The sequence below is a fragment of the Oreochromis aureus genome, linkage group 14, assembly GCF_013358895.1.
Source record: "Oreochromis aureus strain Israel breed Guangdong linkage group 14, ZZ_aureus, whole genome shotgun sequence".
Taxonomy (NCBI): Eukaryota; Metazoa; Chordata; class Actinopteri; order Cichliformes; family Cichlidae; genus Oreochromis; species Oreochromis aureus.
The window spans coordinates 17366283-17385740 of record NC_052955.1 but is presented as its reverse complement, the minus strand read 5'-3'; the positions used below and the strand labels follow the sequence as shown (position 1 = coordinate 17385740).

The window sequence follows — 19458 nt, the reverse complement described above, 5'->3', positions numbered from 1 at the left end:
GCAATTCACAACCTTAATCACCAAGAAACATCAGTGATAAAAAGATGTTATCGGCACAGCTACAGAGCCCTTCTGCTGCCATTAATTATAAGATGATGAGAAAAGAGAGGTCAGCACATTAAAAATTCAATTTTAGCAGCGGTAACAAAGATGACCTGAAGCTAAGTCTCCCACAACAGATGGGAATAGTTTGATTACAGAATCATCTATTTATTATTAGGATTTCTTTTAGCTCATGCCTCTTCGAAGCTGCTTCTCCTTATGAGAAGAAGCGACATGATTTTGGCACGCAGAAAACGACAAACAACATGGTGATTTGCATTAATTCTAGGAGTCAATATTCAGCAAACAGTGGTACAAACGACAGTCCATTCACACATATCTAATGTCTATTAACAGCCAAGAGATATTGGATATCATTGCAACTGTCACCTCATTTGCAAAGACAGACAAGTCTCTGGTGAAATGCCAGATCGGTCACACTCATTTCATGGCTCATTAATGCAATTATGCAGCATTTATCTGTTAATGAATAATGTGTTTGTGACAGTCTGTGTGCCTTTCTGATAATATAGTGCAATAACAACGTTAGTTTATTCCTCATACCCATAATATTACAGTAAAGTCTCATTTGTTGGTCACAAGCAGAAAGCAGCCAGTTTGCCCTCCACAGATCCTGCAGTTTACAGAGGCTCAAAGCTTTGAACGACGACAAACAAAACCTCTGACCCCCCCCCTAGGATCAGCGTTCAGTTCAACAGCCACCAAAGTGGCTTCTTTTTCCTCACTGCCGGTAGTGTCAATGAAAAAGGGTCAACAGTAAAGTTCAGGTCAAGGACAGAAGAAAAAAAAGATAAAGACACAGAACAAAATGCAACACAAAAGGTGGGTAAATGAAATAAAACAAGACTTTTAAAGACACAAATGGGCTTTGTTGACAACTATCCTATTAGTTAATGTGTCACTCCAACGCCAAACAGGTAGCGACAGTGAGTAGCCCCAGCATTCAGAGGCATAAAGAGCTGCCTGAGCCAACAGTGGCTAACAAGGCTGCCTAGAGAAGCGAGGAGGGATAAAGGAAAGGAAAAATCTAGGGGAGGACAGGAAGCCATCTGATAAATCACTGATAGGAAGAGAGCAAAAAGCAATAATGGCAGAACTCACCATTACATAGAGAATGAAAGGAAAAGAGAGGTTTACTGTTAAAGACACAGAGATAGGAACAGAGGCAGATACAGTCAATCAAATGACAAAACTGAAGAAAAAGACAGAGCTGATAAAATGTCAGTGAAAAAAATCTGAAGGCGAAATTAACTGTTACAGGTGCAGCGCTCATAATGCCGGCCTAAACGAATAAGTCGCTGCTGCAAAATGATAAACAATCACATTTGATTTATAACAGTCCCCGTCGTGGGTGAAATCTGTAATAAACTCATCAGTATTTTTCCCTTCAGGTTTCAGAGCTCGAGGAAGGCTGACAAACGCATCACATCATCACCATCTGTCACCAAATCACTGCTGGGCCAACTGGGAGTGCTGGGACAAGGTGAGGGGAGGGAGGAGGCCGTGTGGCCATCCTTGTTATTAAGTCGGGCGGCTTTAGGCAGCGAGCTAACGAGTTATTGGGAGAGCAGAGTCGTAGGCAGGTGTTGAGCTCATAAAGTAGCTTTATGTGCATATGGGCAGTGTTGGAGCAGAACCTGTACCCTCACACAAATATGAGCAAAACTCAATTTCCTGCCAAAATGACACACGAGCACATGGCTGAGTAAACTTGCAGTGTGACACACACAAAGACACATAAGCAACAAAATCTGTAAAGCTCACAAGTCCTCCGTTTGCTCCTGATTTGCTTTGTTTCGATGTGAAAAAGAATTCTTATATAATGGGGGAGGTTTTCTAGCTGAATGGGTTCGCTCATTTTACACTGAAGAAGTAATCACAAAGTCCAAATAAATGATAACACCAACATTTTTAGGAATCATCAAAAGTTCTTAAATTAAAAACTCAAAGCAAGTCTTAACAAATGCAAATACTATAAGATAGTTAGAATTAATACTGATACACAGCAGATACAGGACACAATCCACTCTATTTCTTTAGTCTGTGCAATTATGGTAAAACAGGCTCATGTTGTTTTTCAGAGAAATGATTCAACCGACTTCCAGATGTTACATTTAGGCAAAAAGACTGCTGCCCCGAGCTAAATCCCTCCACCCTCCATTTCATGATTTGGAGACATCATCTGTTGTCTTGTTCAACTACAACACATACAAATCTTTGAACAACCATCCATAATTATACACACACACACACACACACACACACACACACACACACAAACACAATGCTGTGACCAACTTCTCATTTCTTTATATTTTGCTTAAAAAAAAAAAAAAAAAAAAAAAAAAGGGAAATATGCACATCTATTTATTGACACATGTGCAAAGGTCTCAGTGGCAAATTTGAAATCTTTGGTTCAAATTGTTGTCAGTATGTACAGAGAAGGTCAGGAGCCATCTGTGATACACGGTAAAGGCTGTGTCATGCTTTGGGGTTGCACTTCAGGCAGTGCTGTTTGAGAGCGTGTCAAAATTGAATGAATTATGAACACAGGAAAAGTACCATGAGATACTAATGCACCATGAGGTACTATCTGGAAAGCATCTGATTGGCAGCAACTTCATTTTTCAGCATGACAGTGATGCCAAACACACTGTCATCTTGACAGAACAGAAGAGAACAATAGGCAGCAAACATCCAATGAAGTGCTTTGAACGTCCTTGAAGAAGCCCAGAGAGCTACTGCAACTGTACCCAAAGACTACTTAAAGAAATTACAAGAAAAGAGAGTTCATGCTGTTGAAGAATAAAGGTGGTCATACCAAATGCAGACTGTCAAGCTAGCTACAACTCTGTTTTTACTTTATAGACTGTGACTAATCCAAGTATGTTTGCACATTTCAATAAATTGCTGCAACTATTTCTCATTTTCCTAACAAGATATAAAGAAATTAGTGGTGATTTAAAACAACTGCACGGTACTCTATGTAGGTTTATGTTGTGGTGGCTGCTGGCTAAGAAAGAAACCTCCACATGTCTTCCTTAATGTACTTAAGCCTAAATAGGTTGCAATACTGACTGAGTCACTAGCGGGTGCTCATCATGAGTTCCTCTAGTTTCTATTCCCAAAGCGAGGATGCTCTGTTATGCTGCTAGTCCACAGAGAACTTGAAGTAAAAGTTCCTGGGGTCATGGGAATCCAAGATTTCCCCTAGTGTTAAGGTGGCAGCTCTTAGAGGGCCTCCCGAAACTCCCAAATCTCATTAAAACCAATACAACAGTGGAAATAGAAAATCCAAAGCAAAAATAATGAAAAGCTACAAGAGGTGGGTTTATCAGCATGCACAGTATAGAACTTGATCTTCTCCAGTCTTGTCTACCTGAGTGGACAAATATAAAAAGTGCAGTTATTTTTGGAGCTAGTTTCAGGTACTGGGTGCTAAACAAACCAATGAGTACACACTACACTAAAGGTGGAGCTCTGAAAGATTCAGGGCCATGATAGATTTAAAATGGATCATTTATCACATAAATACGACTGATAAATGTTTCTTCGCTTTTCTATTATTATACTAATATCTTTCGTCAATACAATTGGTCAGCCACACAAGATTTTGGGTCCTGGAAACTTGTTATAAGTATATTTAATATAAAAATGTGTTTAAAGTAACTATAGAATAATCACAAACTGAATTAGCTGCATACTGTTCAGATTTTGACACAATCCCATCTATAGCGCGCCGCTCAGAGACAGATGACAATCAACAAGCCGCATTAACTTGAAGCTAAAGAGGAAACCGATATTAATCTAATGCTGATGGGAAGTAGCTGTCTGTGACTTGCAATTTATTCCAATTTTATTTGGTGCAGTTTGTCTGAAATAGGTCCGGCTGAGCTTCTCCAGCTGCCATTTCTCAGACACGACAGATATGATCAAAAATGATAAAAGAAAATAGAATCAGGGTGTTTGTGGATTGGCTGATGATTCACACTGAAGCTGGTGAGGAAGATTCAGACTATTTCTCCATCTTTCTCTTTCTCAATGATACAACTGCATCTTTCCAGCACTGCAAGGACATAGCATGGCAGGCTGAAGGCACGCCTCTCTTGAACGAACACACACACACACACACACACACACACACACACACACACACACACACACACACTTGGCAAGGCTGGGTTGTCTCCCTTGTGACCAATTCATAGCTAGATCTTCACTGAAAGCTGAAGAGCTGTAAATTGTTTCCCCTCTCTCCTCAGCTTAACTGCCAATTACCCAGATCTGACAATGGCCACTTTACCACCACACACACACAGAAAGTAGCCTATATGAAGCTGAAACTAGCATTCCTGTGGAGGATGCTACTCAGTGGCTTCACTTCTGTATCAGTCAAGCCAAAAACCTGTTAGCCATCCAATCACACGTCTTCTTGTTTCCACGTTAGCTTTAATAAACAATTAAAAATAGTTTAAAAAACAGCTGGCAGAAAGTCAAAGGGTACAATTCAAGATTTCAAGGCTTTATTTTTCATCAGTGGTATGAATAAATGGTGTCTGGGTTCATACCCACAAGACTACATCCCTAATAAAGCACATTGCAGGGGTTTGAAAGACAAAACGTTTTGTTCCTTGTTATTGGTGGTTAAAGGTTCTTGGATAAGACCCCTGTGACGCGCAGAGGGCGGACATTTCACAGGTGGAATGGGCGAGCTGGGACCAATTTCCCCACTCGAGTCACACACCCATAGTTGGCCAGATCGATCAAACCACACTGCACACATTAATTAAAATCACTGGTGGCATATTTCCACATAGACAGCACATATTTTTTTTTATCTAACTCCTTTAAATTCCGAATGATTTTACAATAGAAAAAAAAATGCCTAAAAGGAAATCAGCGGTGGACTAATCAGCGACACCAGAAAGATTTAATGCTATTAAGTACAAAGTCTCAGCCCGATGACCCTCTCTTCAGCACCAAAGAGCCTTTAAACTGATTTCACAACACTGACAAAAAGATCAAAGTGATCTTGCGTGTGGCCATTGAGAAAATGACTTTTACTTTGTTTTTAACATCTAAACCATTCCTGTCTGCTGCGCGTCATCCCGATTTACGCACAGCAAACCATGGCAGCAATACGCGCTCGTTTCCTACAATAAAACATTACATTTGAGCCTCCATCAGACCCCGGGAGTCACAACTGTTGCTCAATCCGCGCACCTCGCTCTGTGGCTAGGAGCTTTCTGAACACACATCGCTCCATTAAAAGAAAAAAAAGAAAAAAAGCCCGTCTGTTCGCATTAACAGGTGGATGCTGAGCAGAAAGCACACAAACACAAACTTACATGTCTAAGTTCTTGCATGCGGTCCTTCATGATTCCCCGTTTCGCCGGTAAATTGCCGTTATTCCCTCAGTTCCCGTTGTCTTCTGGGTGTATGTGACGGTGATGGAGCGGCGGGGCGGAGACCGACGGGTAGACGTGAGCTCGACCGAGAGGAAGAGGCGCGTCTGGCGGCAGCAAGAGGCGGTGATTTCCCCCCCTTCGGTTCGGATGCTGGGATGGTGAGACCACTTCAGAGCTGGGTGACGCGCAATAAAGGTGAGGCGAGGCCTTCCGCCGTTAACCCATTACACACCCACAACTTCCTTAATCCGGACTAATTGACTTTTTTTTTCTTCTTTATTCTTTTCGGAGCTCTCTTATTTATTTTGTCTGAATATTTAGTCCGACTGCATGAAGGGTAGTTTGACACAAAAACCAAGTGAACTAGGAGCCTGCCTGAGGGGGGAAATTGTGTTTACTCTGGTTAACAATTGAGCAGGTTCAGAGATAACGCCCAGGTACTTTCCATTGTGCCAAAGCGAACAGCGACCCCTGTCGAAATAGACGGATATGGCAACAGTACAAAGAGCTCGAAATGACCCAGAAATATTGCCTTCAATAAAATATTTTTGTATTTAAAGCTCCATGTGAGAAAATATAATTAAAATAATTTATTTTTGTGTGTGTGTAGATTTCACTACAACAATCCTGCTTTTTTTCCCCTTTAGTCAATATTTGTTGTTTCCTGAGCAAATGAAAATAAAGACAAGGTCCAAAAAGGCATTATAAAGAACTCCGTATTAGTACAAATTTTGACCTTATCACAATCCTCCATCTTTTTTTTCTTAAGCATTTATTCAACTCTTGGGTGGGCTGGAGTCTGTGTCACTGCTCCTTTCCAGGCACAGAATCCACGCAGGTACCATACACCACTAAAAATGGTGCCACCATTTTGCGAGCAAAATGGTGCAGGAAATGATTGAAATGTGAAATACTGTATATAAAGCAAAAACAGAGCTTGTACAATGTTAACAAACTTCAAAGTCAATAGTTGGTACGACCACCGTTGTTCTTCAACACAGCGTGAACTCTAATAGGCAGTTTTCTTGTCATTTCTTTAAGGAGTCTTCAGGAATAGTTCTCCAAGCTTCTCGAATCCCATTCAAAGCTCTTCTTTGGATGCTGGCTGCCTTTTTGTTCCGTTCTCTGTCAAGTTGTTCCCACGCTGCTTCAGTAAAATTGAGGTCCGAGCTCTGGGGAGGCCAATTCATGACCGAGAAGTGTTCCATTGTGTGTTTTTCTATCCAGGTTTGTTTTCTTTATTAGAAGTATGTTAAGGTTTACCGTTATGCTGAAAAATGAAGCTACTGCCAAGCAGAGGCTTTCCACATGATATTGTGCGCTGGATCAAAATCTCACAGTACATTTCTGTGTTCATAATTTCATCAATTTTGACAAGATTGCCAACATCACATTTTACAGACTGTTGTAGACTTTCACTGTTGTGCATCTCTCCTGACCTCCTCCGTACATACTGATGACTGTCCTTGTGTAATTTGACATTTCTCCCATTTCCTTTACTTAAGAACAACTTCTCCACAGCCACCTTTCCACTGAGCTTCTGATGAAGCTGATGAAAGTGGTCAGATGCAAGGACTGGACTGAAAAAGCTAAAAAAAAACAAAAAAAACAAAGAAAAACAGAGAAATGCCAAGTGTCCAAAAAAACCCCAGAAAGACCGTCAGAAAGCCTGGAGAACAATAGACCACTTCAAAAATCTCAAGAAAATCTGGCTCCTTAGAAGCAAATTATGCAAAAATGAGGGGCGACTCAAAACTTTTGCACAGCACTGTAATAATCCAAAAATGTTTTTTTTCTAAACTTCAAGAAACAATAATTTTCCTCCATTACAAACGAGGCTGGTTCAGTTTCTCCCTTGTAAACGCAGCGCCTGACGTTTCTTTCTTTTTAACCTGATTAACTACCATTTTTTTCATTATTAGGTCATTTTTATTATCATAGCTCCTTAATAAAGGTAAATTCATTTTGTGGCACTTCCTTTAATTTCTTTTATGATCTAAAAATAAATCATTAAACAACCTTAATACATTTTTTGTTTAGTTTTAATTGAGAAAACATTGCAGATAATACAATAAACCACAAAGATATGGCCACTTATAAAATTGCTTTGATTTATTTATACGGTTTTGCTTTTTCTTCGCTGTGGTTTTTGCCACCAGCTGTGAGTACACACACATTTGTTCATGTACTTCCAGCCAAACTGAACATTGTGAGTGCAATCTCACCGCTTTTGGCGAGGAACACTCGACCAAATATAAAAACGACTGGCTGTAATTGCATTTTGCTCTTGCATCACATCCACTTGAATTAAAGAGCTGAAAAATAAATCAGAGTCCAAACACTCTGCAGTTCCAGAGGTGGCTGTGTGTGTGCGTGTGTGTGCACGTGTGTGTGGTAGAGAGGAGGGCTAATGAAGGCGCAGCTGCATGAGTCAGAGCTAGAAATGAGGTCTTCGCTTACGTCCAGTGTATTTAGTGTCGGCTCGAACCTCCCTGCAGGTTAACAAACACACAGCAGAGACAGAGAGAAGCCAGTTAAGGTGCATTATAAAATACAGGCAATGAAAGGTAAAATCCAGTTAAAGCTAAACTAAGTACATTACGACATTCAGAGCTTTAAGCTCAGTATAATGAATTCAATTTTTTGTCCTCTTAGAGTTGAAAATACACTCATGCACACACCGTCCCTGTCTCCTCCTCCTCTCCTTCTTCTCCAGGATCCAGTCTCGTCCCTTCTTCAGCGATTTTCCCTTCATGTTTCTGAAACGACATCTTCACAGCGACAAATGAATATTAAAAACTTCGCATTAGATGCAAAACATCTCACATATCCAGTCACTTGAGTATTACTCTGTAAAAGGGAGGAAAACCTGCCTGACAGGGTTTTAAGTCAAGCAGGACAACGACCCTTTCTGTCATTTCTTTTGGTCTTTTGGCTTCATAAAGGCAGGTAAGACTGAACCTGCACTCATCAAAGCTGAGACCAGTTCACTCTGCTAATGCAAAGTAATTAATGGGATGATTTATACGGCTGCGTTACCACAAATCATAAGCAAATCACCAATTATCCTGATGAGAATAAATTACAGCTGTAGCAAACAGTCTCCAACATCATTCATCTTTACTGATCATATTGTTTGCTGCAGAAAAAAAAGATGTAGCAAATCCTTTGAAAGCTACTACCACACAGACGGGAAATATAAAAAAATGTAAGGTTGTTAAAATCCCATACATTCTTTCCTTGGGCAGTCAACAATGAACAATCAGCAGTAAAACACATTAGAAAACACTCAAGTGGCCTTGGGCTGAAACACATTGCATATGTCTGCATGAAATACACACACAAAAAAGCTCTGTAAACACCAGAGACTGAAATAAACCGAGTCAACAGCTGTTATGTCAAGCCATGCAAACAGCTTTATGAAACAGTCTAATTGCTCAGGGTAGGCAGCATCGGCCCGCAGTGGACGTCTTTACCTTTGTCCTGAGTACTGAACCTGGTTTGGAACAGCTTTGTCTGAAGTTTCTGATCCCAGTCCCTGAAATACAGGAAAAAGACATTAAAATGATCATCATCTGGCTGAAACAAAAGGCAGCGACCCACAACATCCACAGCTTTTCTTACTTTGGGAAGAACTCCTGCTACACCCGCAAACAGACACAGGAAGAACCTGGAGATAAACAGGAAGTGTGTGTGTAAGAAAACGTAAACCAGCCAAACAGCTCCAATATGTAATAATTCATCATGCAGCCAATGTGACAAACAGTCAAGTCCCCCCTGTTCTAATTAGCCCTGTGTTGTAAGCACCCTGCTACCAATTTCACAGCCTATTAGGAAGGAATTGATTGCAGACGTCAAAATAAAAAAGGACCCACTTCCAGTAAATACTGACTTTTTTGCTTTTGCGCTGTTGGGGTAATCCACCACCATGCCTCCACTGAAACCTGCCTTCATGGCCTGTGTCGTTATCAGCTCGAGCTTTGGAGAGAAAAGAGGAAAGTGGTAAGTAAGTGAAGAGAAACCTTCAGGGTGTTCCTCTGCTGACACAGAGCCTTCATGGAAACAAGAAGGGGTTTTTTTCCCCTTTTACCTGTTCTGAGTTCTCAGGATAAAGCTGAAAAACTGCACGTGAGCCTCTTGACTGAAAGAGCAAAGAGAGGTTATAAAATGTTTTCATCAAAAATAAGCTTCCTGGATGTTTGAGTGATAAAATCTTACCAGACATGAGTACAGAGTGCTAAAGAAGGTGTAGAGTCTCTTTGGGGGACTGTGCGTCCTTTTGTCTGCATTACAAAGCCACTGCAGGGCAGAGATACTGAAACAGAAACAGTTTTTTAAAGGGGTCATAAATCATTCAAAATTCCCAGGAAGAGCCTGACTTATAAGTATCCTTTGTTCTTTACCTGACGCAACCATCAAAGGTACCAGGTCTGAACGGCATCCCGTGGCCCATGTCTCCCAGTACGAGGTCTCCTTCCACCTCTCTGTCCAGTGCAACATCTGTCACACAGAAGAGAATTACATTTGTTTAGAGTTCATGCATTTCTTGTGGTGACATAAATACACAAAAACAACCTTAACCACATATTGGATCTATTATTATGCTTAAAATAAATTTTAGGCTTAAATTTCATTAGCCAATCACATGGTAGCAACTCGATGTACTTAGGCATGTAGACCTGGTCAAGAAGATCAGCTGAAGTTCACTAAGCATTAGAATGGGGAAGAAAGGTGATTTAAGTGACTTGAATTAAGCATGGTTGTTGATGCCATCAGGGCTGGTGTGAGTATTCAGAAGCTGCTGGGATTTTCCCCACAAAACCACTTCTAATGTTTGCAAAGAAAGGTCAGAAAAATAAAATATCCAATAAGGAGCAGTTCAGAGTTAAAACATCCTGTTGAAGTCAGAGGAGGATGGCTTGACTGCTTGGACTTGATAGAAAAGCAACAGTAAATCAAGAGTATTTTGAAACGCACAACACGCCTGAGCTGTAGCAGATGGGCTACACCAGCAGACCACCACACCAGGGCCATACCTGTCTGCTAAGAACAGAAAACTGAGGCTAAAATTTACATAAGCTCACCAAAACTGGATTTGAGAAACATTGCCTGGTGATGATGAGTCTCAATTTCTGCTGCAGCATTTGGATGGTACGGTCAGAATTTGGCCTAAATGACATTAAAGCGTGGATCCATCCTGCCTTGTATTTACAGTTTAGACTGCTGGTGGTGTATTGTGGTGGGGATATATGATTTTGCACACTTTGAGCCTCTTAGTACTAACTGACCATTGTTTAAAAACCACTGTCTGAGTATTGTTCCTGACCCTGTCCATTCATTTACAACCACACTGTACCATCTATTGACACATCATGGACGTACAGATAACAAATCTGCGGCAACTGTGTGACACCATCATGTCAATATGGACCAAACTCTGAGGGATGTTTCCAGCACCTTAGCACAAGTGTAGCTAATAAAGATACTAGTCCAGGGCTCGCAAAATCGCTAGCCCGACGTCCCGGGGCTAGCGATTTTTCCAGTCGGGCTACCAAAATCTAACTCAGCCCTGCCCGTCGGGCTATCATAGGAAGGAAAAATGTATGTCAGTGCTCTTCCATTCTTTTGCAAATGTAGCTGGGTAAGTATGTCATTGGCATCGATGAGCCACTGTCAATATGTGAAATCGAGTTTGAATTTTCGCTTCTTCTTTTTTGGCTTTTACTTTCACTTTGCGATCGCGCGAACTGTGTATAGAGAGCAGCAGTACTGATTGGTGAGTGACAGATTAATTGCACACCAATTCCTTTGACATCGTCTTATCACTGATTAGCTACTATTCAAACGTGACAAGTGAAATCTCCCACAGCAAACTTAAACATGTGATAGAGGTTGATTGTGCAGAGAATCGCTGACCGTTATGTAAGTACGTGTGTAAAAACAGATGGATTTACACAGGAATTTTAGTTCTGCAGAGCCAAATAAGACAGGTCAGGGTGAAGAAGGAGCAGCCAAAGAAAAGCCGACCAAAAAAAGGAAAAGTTATGACAAATCAGACTATGAGGCAAAAAGAAAGCTCAGCTTTTTTGGTTTCATGGACAAAAGAATTTCTGTGGCTGGAATATGACAATGTAAATACCATAATGTTCTGCCGGGTGTGTCGTGAGTTTCCCTCAATATCTGAGTCGACAAGCGCCTTTGTTACTGGGACCAGTAATTTTAAGAAAGACCCCATCAGAATCCATGAGAAATGCATTATTGCTCAGTCTGCAGTATCTTTCCCAGAACAAACACCAATTGCAAAAACACACTAAAAATAAACCAAGCACAACAAGAAGTCCTGAAAAAGCTGTTTAGAACAGTGTTTCTAAAGAGTATACCATTGGCAAAATGTAGCCGTATTTGCAAACTTCAAAAAGCAAATGTCCTAGATCTTGGTTCCACTTACCTCTTACCCGGGACTTAAGCAGAAATTTCAGATTCAGGATCTGACACAGACTGATTCATGTTCTACACAGTTCCAAATATTTGAGTTGATGACTGTAATTTTTATACAATTGTTGTAATTTGTGTTTTAACAATTTTTTGATGGATGTTTTGTTTCCTTTACAATATTATACTTTAATGTATATTACTGTAAAGGAAACAAAACATTCATCAAAAAATTGTTCTCATTTTTTTTTTTCGGGCTACTTAAATTTATTTTGGGCTACCAAAAACTGAAGAGTGCCTCCCCGAAGGGCTACCAGGGATTTTGAAATTTTGCGAGCCCTGTAGGTGAATGCATTTTATACTCTAGTTTTATGACTATCTATAAGTGTGTGAATGTATTGGATGTCCTGAAGCTAACAATGTCTTCCTTTAACTGATCAAGTTCCAGTCTGTAACCAGATTTTAGGAATATTTTTGGAATATAATCAAGCTTTGCACTATATGTTGGGAAAAACATTATGTTTTAACACACGGACATCAATAAAACAGTAGCCTGACTGTTCATTTCATTCAGGTGTGTTAGAATATGCCAGTATTTAGCTGCACATGTACAAATTTTTAATGATATATTTAGTATATGATGACTGATATAAAGTTTGAGTGTCAAACCAACCCAACATCGCGGTGCTGATGTCGACTCCGACCCAGTAGTGTCCCTCTTCTGACAGGTAATCTCCGCTGAGACCGGAGCCACACCTGAGAGGCACAGACCAGATTGTTTCTCATCACAAATACATCAGATTACTGTGTCACATTACAATGAGTTATGTTCAAACTAAAACGCAAAACAATGACTTTTCTACAACACCAGCAGACATTTGGACTTTTGCCACATTTCCACCTTTAAGTACCATGAAAAAAATGGTGCTTAAAATAAATCCGGGAGGTACAAAACCCTCCACAGCCAATCATAAACGTTTACATCCCCCACCTCCCAGGTTCTTAGACTAAAAGCACTGCGGCATCCCCCAAGCAAGAGGCTTCTTGGAGGATAAAGATAATGTCCCAGAAACTTGATTTAGACCCCCGTCCTTTTAGTCAAATCACAAGAACATTCCTAGTTCTTGGAAACGCTTCCTGTACCGGAAAATGCCAGTTTCTCAAAACTCAATTTTTCAGTGATTTCCTTAAATGCTTTACTTCTTTTTTCTTTTCTTTTTTTCCATTACTAATAAAGAATTCAATAAAGTTTGATTGGAGCTAGTTTTAAATGTACATTCATTCATGCAACAGTATCGCCAATATGCAGTCTACCTGTCAAAGCACTGCTTAGTTTACTAATGAGCCTTTTCATGTTATTGTTAAGAGTAAATATGTACTACCATGTTACATCTCTAACTTTATGTACTTGCTATAAGTAAATTCACCCACTCACTCACCCAACATCCAACAAGAAGCAGGGCTGTCCCTCTGGCAGGCTCAAAAGCTCCACAGCTCTCTCTGACATCTGGGTCTGGATCTCAATCATTCGAGAGCTAAGAAGCAACAAAACACAACAAGATTTCAGATCTTTTATATTATTAAAACATTTTTTGGCATATGCAAACTTAACTTTCTCGCTTATGAACACAAAATCAGGCAACTTGCTGCTGACGGACAGGCATAAAACTGTTCTCTATTCTGTTTTACAGTAAATCTGTCTGAATCGGAAAAAAAGGGGTAATGACACAGCTATACCCCTTTTTTGGAAGAGGAGGGTGGTTCATACATGACAGCCACAAACAAAGCCTCTTTAAGTTGTTATATGTTTGACTCAAATGAGTTTTAAGTTTTTGAATCTTTGGTCAGTGTCCCACATCAAAATAAGTTAACCAAGGTGGGAGTGTATGAAAGAGGCTAAACATGGGGCATCTTTAAATTTAGTCTGAGTCAGAAAAATGTATCCTTTCCCGAGGTCTTCAAATTAATTTACACGCTGAACAACTGTGCAGTAATGAGCATTCACCCAGAGGTGCAACTAATGAGTTCTCATTATCAACCCACTGTACCTGGTTTGATACAGATTAACTGATTGCTCATTTAGTCCTAAAACCAAATGCTTTCCAATTAAACATAAATAAACAGCACTCATGAAGCCATGAAGGCAGAATAAAAATGGTTTACTAAATGAAGTGTCTCATTCATATACAGAATGTATATATAAAGTGCAGCGGACAGTAAAAGGGTTGAAATAAAACTAGATGAGATTCTCATCTAGTTAGAAATGCAACCCTAACAAAAAACTAAATTAAGCGCACAGTTTAATTATGTCAAAGGACAGAAACACAGAGACACTGGATAAAAAAAGAGCAGTGTGTTACATATAAACATGTAACGTAGTCACAAACATAGTATCGTTACATCCACACTCACTTTTGGGAGTACTTCTTGGCCTCCTCTTCATTGTAGAACTGCAGAGATTAGAGCACATCAGACTGACAGATCAGCAACACCTCAGTTTACTCCTACAAGCCTTCAGCTGCTTCTCTGGTGCTTCGAGTATCATTTAAACCAGACCAACACAAAGCTCACCAAATCACATCCTGTGATTGAAATAAATAACCGACTCATGTTCACTAAACAACCATTTAAACCATGTCTTTAAAGCTGCTTCAGCTGGAGGCCTTTAAAGAGCCATTTACAGATATAAAATGCTCCTGTAGAAGAAGCACCGGCAGAAAACAAAAGCAAAAAAAACACAATAAACCGTCCGACTGACCACATCTGGAGGAGCTGAGTGTTCGGGTCGTCGACAGCTGGACGCCATGCTCGCTTCTCCTTGTCAGTCGTTATGTTACGGGAGTAATTTTACTTTATAAACAAGCTGCCTGGTAGCAAAAGACCCACACGTGAATTATGGTGACGTCATTCACAAGCGACGGCACGCCTCTTCTTCTTTTGCACCGTTTGGAATGATGTAGCGCTTTACTGCCCCCCTCTGACCTGCCGTGCGGACCATCCTAAGCTTTCTAAATAAATAAATAAAAACATATGAAAAGATACTTTTTTATTATCAAGATAGATTTTTACTTTGATCCTAACATACTATTATTATCTTATATTTTGACTAAATTCTCAACATTAAAAATGCTAATAAAAAAGATTCAAGTCGAATTGGAATTTCAATTTTTTTTAATTAATTGATAATAAATTGTTAGAAAAAAAACGACTTTCTAATACTTTATTCTGAATGTGGTCCTAATACTCATGCATTATTTTTTGTAGCAAATTTGAAATACTTACAACTTCAACTTAAAATCTGGATCTTGGATCTTTTGACTTTAATCTAGGACAGTCTTTTATTACTGCTATTGCTTTTAGGATGGCAACATTTTGAGATAAATCTCTGAATAATATTTGTAGATTAACAGTAATGAAAAAAATCAAATCAGCCTTTATGTCCATATTGTTAATACTATATTTATTACATCATTATAATCACTAATGATAGTCATTTTTGACCCTCCATATCATCACCAACTTACTGTTTTTTTTTTTAATATATCTGTTTATTGTCTATTTTTTGCACCTTTATCCAGGTTCTCATTCCTCTTGACTCCAACAAAAACAGGAACTTTATGCAGAAACTAATTCACTCATGAAATCTTCTTTTTTTAAATTTCTTGAGCTGCAATATTTTAAAGCTGCCCTTTTTGTGGTTATCATCTCATCTGAGGAAGCACTTCCTCATAAAGAGCTACAAATATCCGTTTTAATTTGCATCCAGAGAGATAGAAACCATTTCCTCTATAAAATTCACGTTTAATTAATCACACAGTAACAAAGTTGGAATAATCTTATCAAAGGTTGTGCCTCTATATTGAATAGGTAGCTACTCTGTCTTTTACATGACAAAAGAAAATAAAAATACTGTTTTAAGAATAGGGAATTGCCATTTTAGTAAAAGAAGAGGACTTACATTAAATCTCTCTAAAATGTTTCAACTATATTTTACATTTTAGAAGATAAAGAGAAATCAACTGTCCTCATTTCCTTTAATTTTACACGAGAAATAAAGTGTTTATGTTGATCTTTATGTCGCCGGTGATCTGCTAAATGATTGGTCGGTTGTGTTTGACTACTTCCTGTAAACATTGACTCTGATTGGGTCCTCGTTCTCTCACGCGCCGGATGCTGCAGCTGTTTTCCGGCCCCTTCTCGGTAAAATGGCAGAGGTCGGTCAAAGGCTGGGGAACGGAGTTTACCGGCTTTCCGCTCTCAAAACCAGCCAGAGTCGAGCAGTGTGCCCCGGAGAAAGTCCTGGGTGTCATATAACAAACCATGCCTCCGTTTCAGGGAAATCAGTCCAGTGTGGACGTGCAGTTCAGTCAGCTTCAGAAAGCAGAGAAAAACTTCTCAGGTCAGAGAAAGTTTCCACAGTGAAGGAAAGCGGGAGTCAGGTGTTGGAGAGTGCGGCTGCCTCCGGTTTCATCGCATTTTTAGAAAACATGGGGAGCCTGCGAGCTCATAAAGCTGCTCTTTTCCTCCAGAAGAAGCTGCTGCCTTGCAGGAGGACTCTGTGGACGACAGCAGCTGTCTCCATCCACTCTGACGCCTTCAGTTCCCCCCAACAGCGCCAAGCTCTCTGCACGTTTACCTTCACCTTGGCAGATCCTGGATCAGACAGGCTGGGCTGTGGACACGGACTGAGATGTCTGAATCTGCGACCTGACACCCTGAAGCCAAATTTCACAGCAGCTAGAAGCTACAGCTGGAGCTCAGAAGATACTCCTCTGCTGCACAGGAGCAGGACTGCCTATTATGACATCCTCAAAGTGTCTCTCAATGCCACACAGTCTCAGATCAAGACGGCTTACTACAAGCAATCCTTCATCTACCACCCTGACAAGAACCCCGGGAGCAAGGAGGCCACCCAGCGCTTCTCTGATATCAGCGAGGCTTACACCGTGCTGGGAAACATCAGCCTGAGGAGGAAGTACGACCGTGGCATCCTGAGCCGGGCAGACATCCAAAATGCAGGCAGACCCTCCAGTAAAGAGGCTTCCAGCAGATCCACGGGCTCCCCACAAAAGCCTCAGCAGAGAGCCAGACAGTTCTCCCAACCTGGAGGGAGGCCCATATTTGATTTTGATGCCTTTTATCAGGCTCACTACGGGGAGCAGCTGCAGAGAGAGAAGGACCTGAGAGCCAGGAAGCAGCGCATGGAGGAGGAGCTGAAGAAGCATCATAGCAGGTGGAGGCAGAAGAAAATGATGGAGGTGGCTGTGGTAATGCTGCTGGCCATGGCAGGGCTAATTATTATCAATGTCAACGGGCCTTGAAATAGAAGCGGCAGCCGGAGGTGCTCCTTTCTTGGGCTGCACTTTATGACTCTCAGGGTGAGGAGAAGGAGGTGGAGACGGGAAGTGTTTGCACGGTTGCTGACAGCTGAAGAGGTTCATTTGTTTTCAGGAGTAAACAAACCGTCTCACTCGGATTATTTAAGCTGTTTCAAGCAGCAACTTGTTAGACTCCATGTCTGTACTGTATACTGATTGTTTAAACACATGGGTTCATTTTCCAAGTCTTTGATTTAAAAAACAAAACAGCTCTTGCTTTTTACAGTCGTTCCTCCTGTTCATGCCAAGTGATGACAAAAAAGAGGCCAGGCTTCATTTTAATAGTTCACAGGACATTGAATTGACCTTTAAACCACGCATGATGTGTTTTTATTGTAAGCGATGTTGGACAAAAGCCCCAGTTTTCTCCTTCCTTTCAAAAAACTGAAGCTAAAATGAGCCTTCAGCTGTCCCCATTTCAAAGAGGATGTCCTCTTGAAAGACGGGCTCTTTTGTTGGCAGCTCACTATTTCTATATCTGCCTGAGCTCAGCGTGGAACCGCTTTTCAGGGAAACAAAGAGACTGGGTTTTGAAGGTTTTGAAAGTTCATTTAAAAAGAAGATCGCTTAAATCCAACAACCTGTGCCTACACTTAGTGGAAAATCAGGTTGTGCATTTGTCTGAATGTCCCTTTTTTTGTTTGTATTGGTTCATTGTGAACACTATGCAAACCACACACGGTGTGAACATGTCCTTAATGACCAGTGTAAACATGAGGAATGATTACAGAAAGCAAAACCTGGTTGAGACAGGCAGGGGTCCTGTACGGTCCCGTAAGAAGACAACTGAATGTTTCAGTTTCTCCACGTGTAGAAGGGCGATGGATCGAAGGCAGTGGAAACTGTAAACCACCCCACAGGTTGGGGACTTGAATGTAAGTCAGGGGTGTCAAACTCATTGTAGTCACCTGCAGCCCATTTTGATCCACAGTGGGATGTTTGGAGTGAAACCATTAAACACCACAGTGGACCTGCAAAAGCACAAAACCTTCACATGTAGCTGTTGTAACTAACAAAAGCAACAATAACTTTGACCCATTTTCACTCATGTGCAGTGATGTTTGTGCATTTTATGAACAAGTTAAACATGTCGCTGCTGTCCTGTAGTGTAACAGTTCGTGTTACCCTGCATTTGACACCCCTGATACACTCAGTGTATGGGTGATGTCCTCATTACCTCATTTCATGTTTTTATGTCTTAAGAGGTCAAAGCTCCAACAACACCTGTGGTATTAAGATTACCCTGATGAAGGCAGCAGGTTGGTAAAAATCACAAAACTGTTCTTTATACTGCAAAGGTTGCTGGAGCTTTGACTTCTTTGGACCCTTTTTCTTTTCTGTGCATCTATGAAATAGGTGTAGAAACATGTTGTAAACATGTTGCAAACCATGTACCCGGCTTAGCCTTGGGTTAGTCTTTCTAGCACCTGTACTATTCTGTAGTAACAGAGGGAAGCCAGACAGCTTTTGGTGGTTCAGATTGATTTCTGTCTATCAAACTTCTTCAAAAGGACGAAGATACCTTTACTTCCTGAATAATGCACAATTCCTTTGGCCTTCCTTATACTCCAGCTCTGTAATGTGGAAAAATCACTTTAGTAAAATTTGAAGATTATGGAAGCTTTTTTTTTGTCCCACTGGGGGAAAAAAGATTTGGTACAAAATATTTATTTTTTGCCATACATAAGTCAAAATTTAAAGTTACAATCTTGTTACTTATTTTGACTTTTCAGCGGCAAAAACAAGTTTCCATATAAGATAAGCTGTTATTAGTAGCATTATCCACATACTGGCACCTCTCTCTATTTCAGTGTAAATATGTGTATGTATTGTAAAATTAAAATTTAAAGTCGATTATTATGTGTAAGGAAAGCTGCAGTACCAAAAATACAATAAAACTGTGGAGTGCATCCCTTTTGTTCCTAACTGATTCAGCATCAGGGCAGAGTCTGTTCCAGCTGCCGGAAGCAGAGGACAACAACATGGAGGGCTAACACAGAGAGACAAGCACTCATAGTCACATTCACACCTATGACCAATTTAGAATCACACGTTACTCTAACATGCATGTGTAAAGGGAGAGAACCTATAAAGCAGTGGTTCTTAACCTGGGTTCGATCGAACTCTAGGGGTCGGTCTCAGGGGTTCGGCAGAGCCTCTGCCGTGACATGCACGGC

General features: G+C 40.5%; 3 protein-coding genes across 7 annotated transcripts in view; 1 reads left to right on the top strand and 2 right to left on the bottom strand.

Moving 5' to 3' along the window:
• The window catches only part of LOC116323617 (syntaxin-1A-like), a 77521-nt gene extending 71665 nt beyond the window's left edge, over positions 1-5856 (bottom strand). For all 5 annotated transcript variants that reach the window (XR_005608101.1, XM_031743982.2, XM_039598022.1 and 2 more), the window contains exon 1: positions 5412-5856. Coding sequence is in view for 4 of the 5 variants with exons in the window: in XM_031743982.2 (XP_031599842.1) it covers positions 5412-5441 (30 nt within the window). In the remaining variant the exon portion in view is untranslated. The remainder of the gene's footprint in view (positions 1-5411) is intronic.
• A 1639-nt stretch (positions 5857-7495) lies between these two features.
• Positions 7496-14843, bottom strand: bud23 (BUD23 rRNA methyltransferase and ribosome maturation factor). Its single transcript, XM_031743983.2, has 12 exons — positions 14662-14843; positions 14316-14353; positions 13343-13438; positions 12577-12659; positions 9875-9971; positions 9690-9786; positions 9562-9612; positions 9364-9449; positions 9096-9141; positions 8948-9009; positions 8153-8242; positions 7496-7963 (listed from the first exon to the last, which is right to left on the bottom strand). The coding sequence occupies exons 1-12, from the start codon at positions 14707-14709 to the stop codon at positions 7909-7911; spliced, it is 849 nt and encodes a 282-aa protein (XP_031599843.1). The 5' UTR covers positions 14710-14843; the 3' UTR covers positions 7496-7908.
• A 1239-nt stretch (positions 14844-16082) lies between these two features.
• dnajc30b (DnaJ (Hsp40) homolog, subfamily C, member 30b) lies at positions 16083-19191 on the top strand. The gene has a single exon (XM_031744046.2). It carries the CDS (start codon positions 16109-16111, stop codon positions 17222-17224), a length of 1116 nt encoding a protein of 371 aa, XP_031599906.1. The 5' UTR covers positions 16083-16108; the 3' UTR covers positions 17225-19191.
• Positions 19192-19458: the final 267 nt, after the last annotated feature.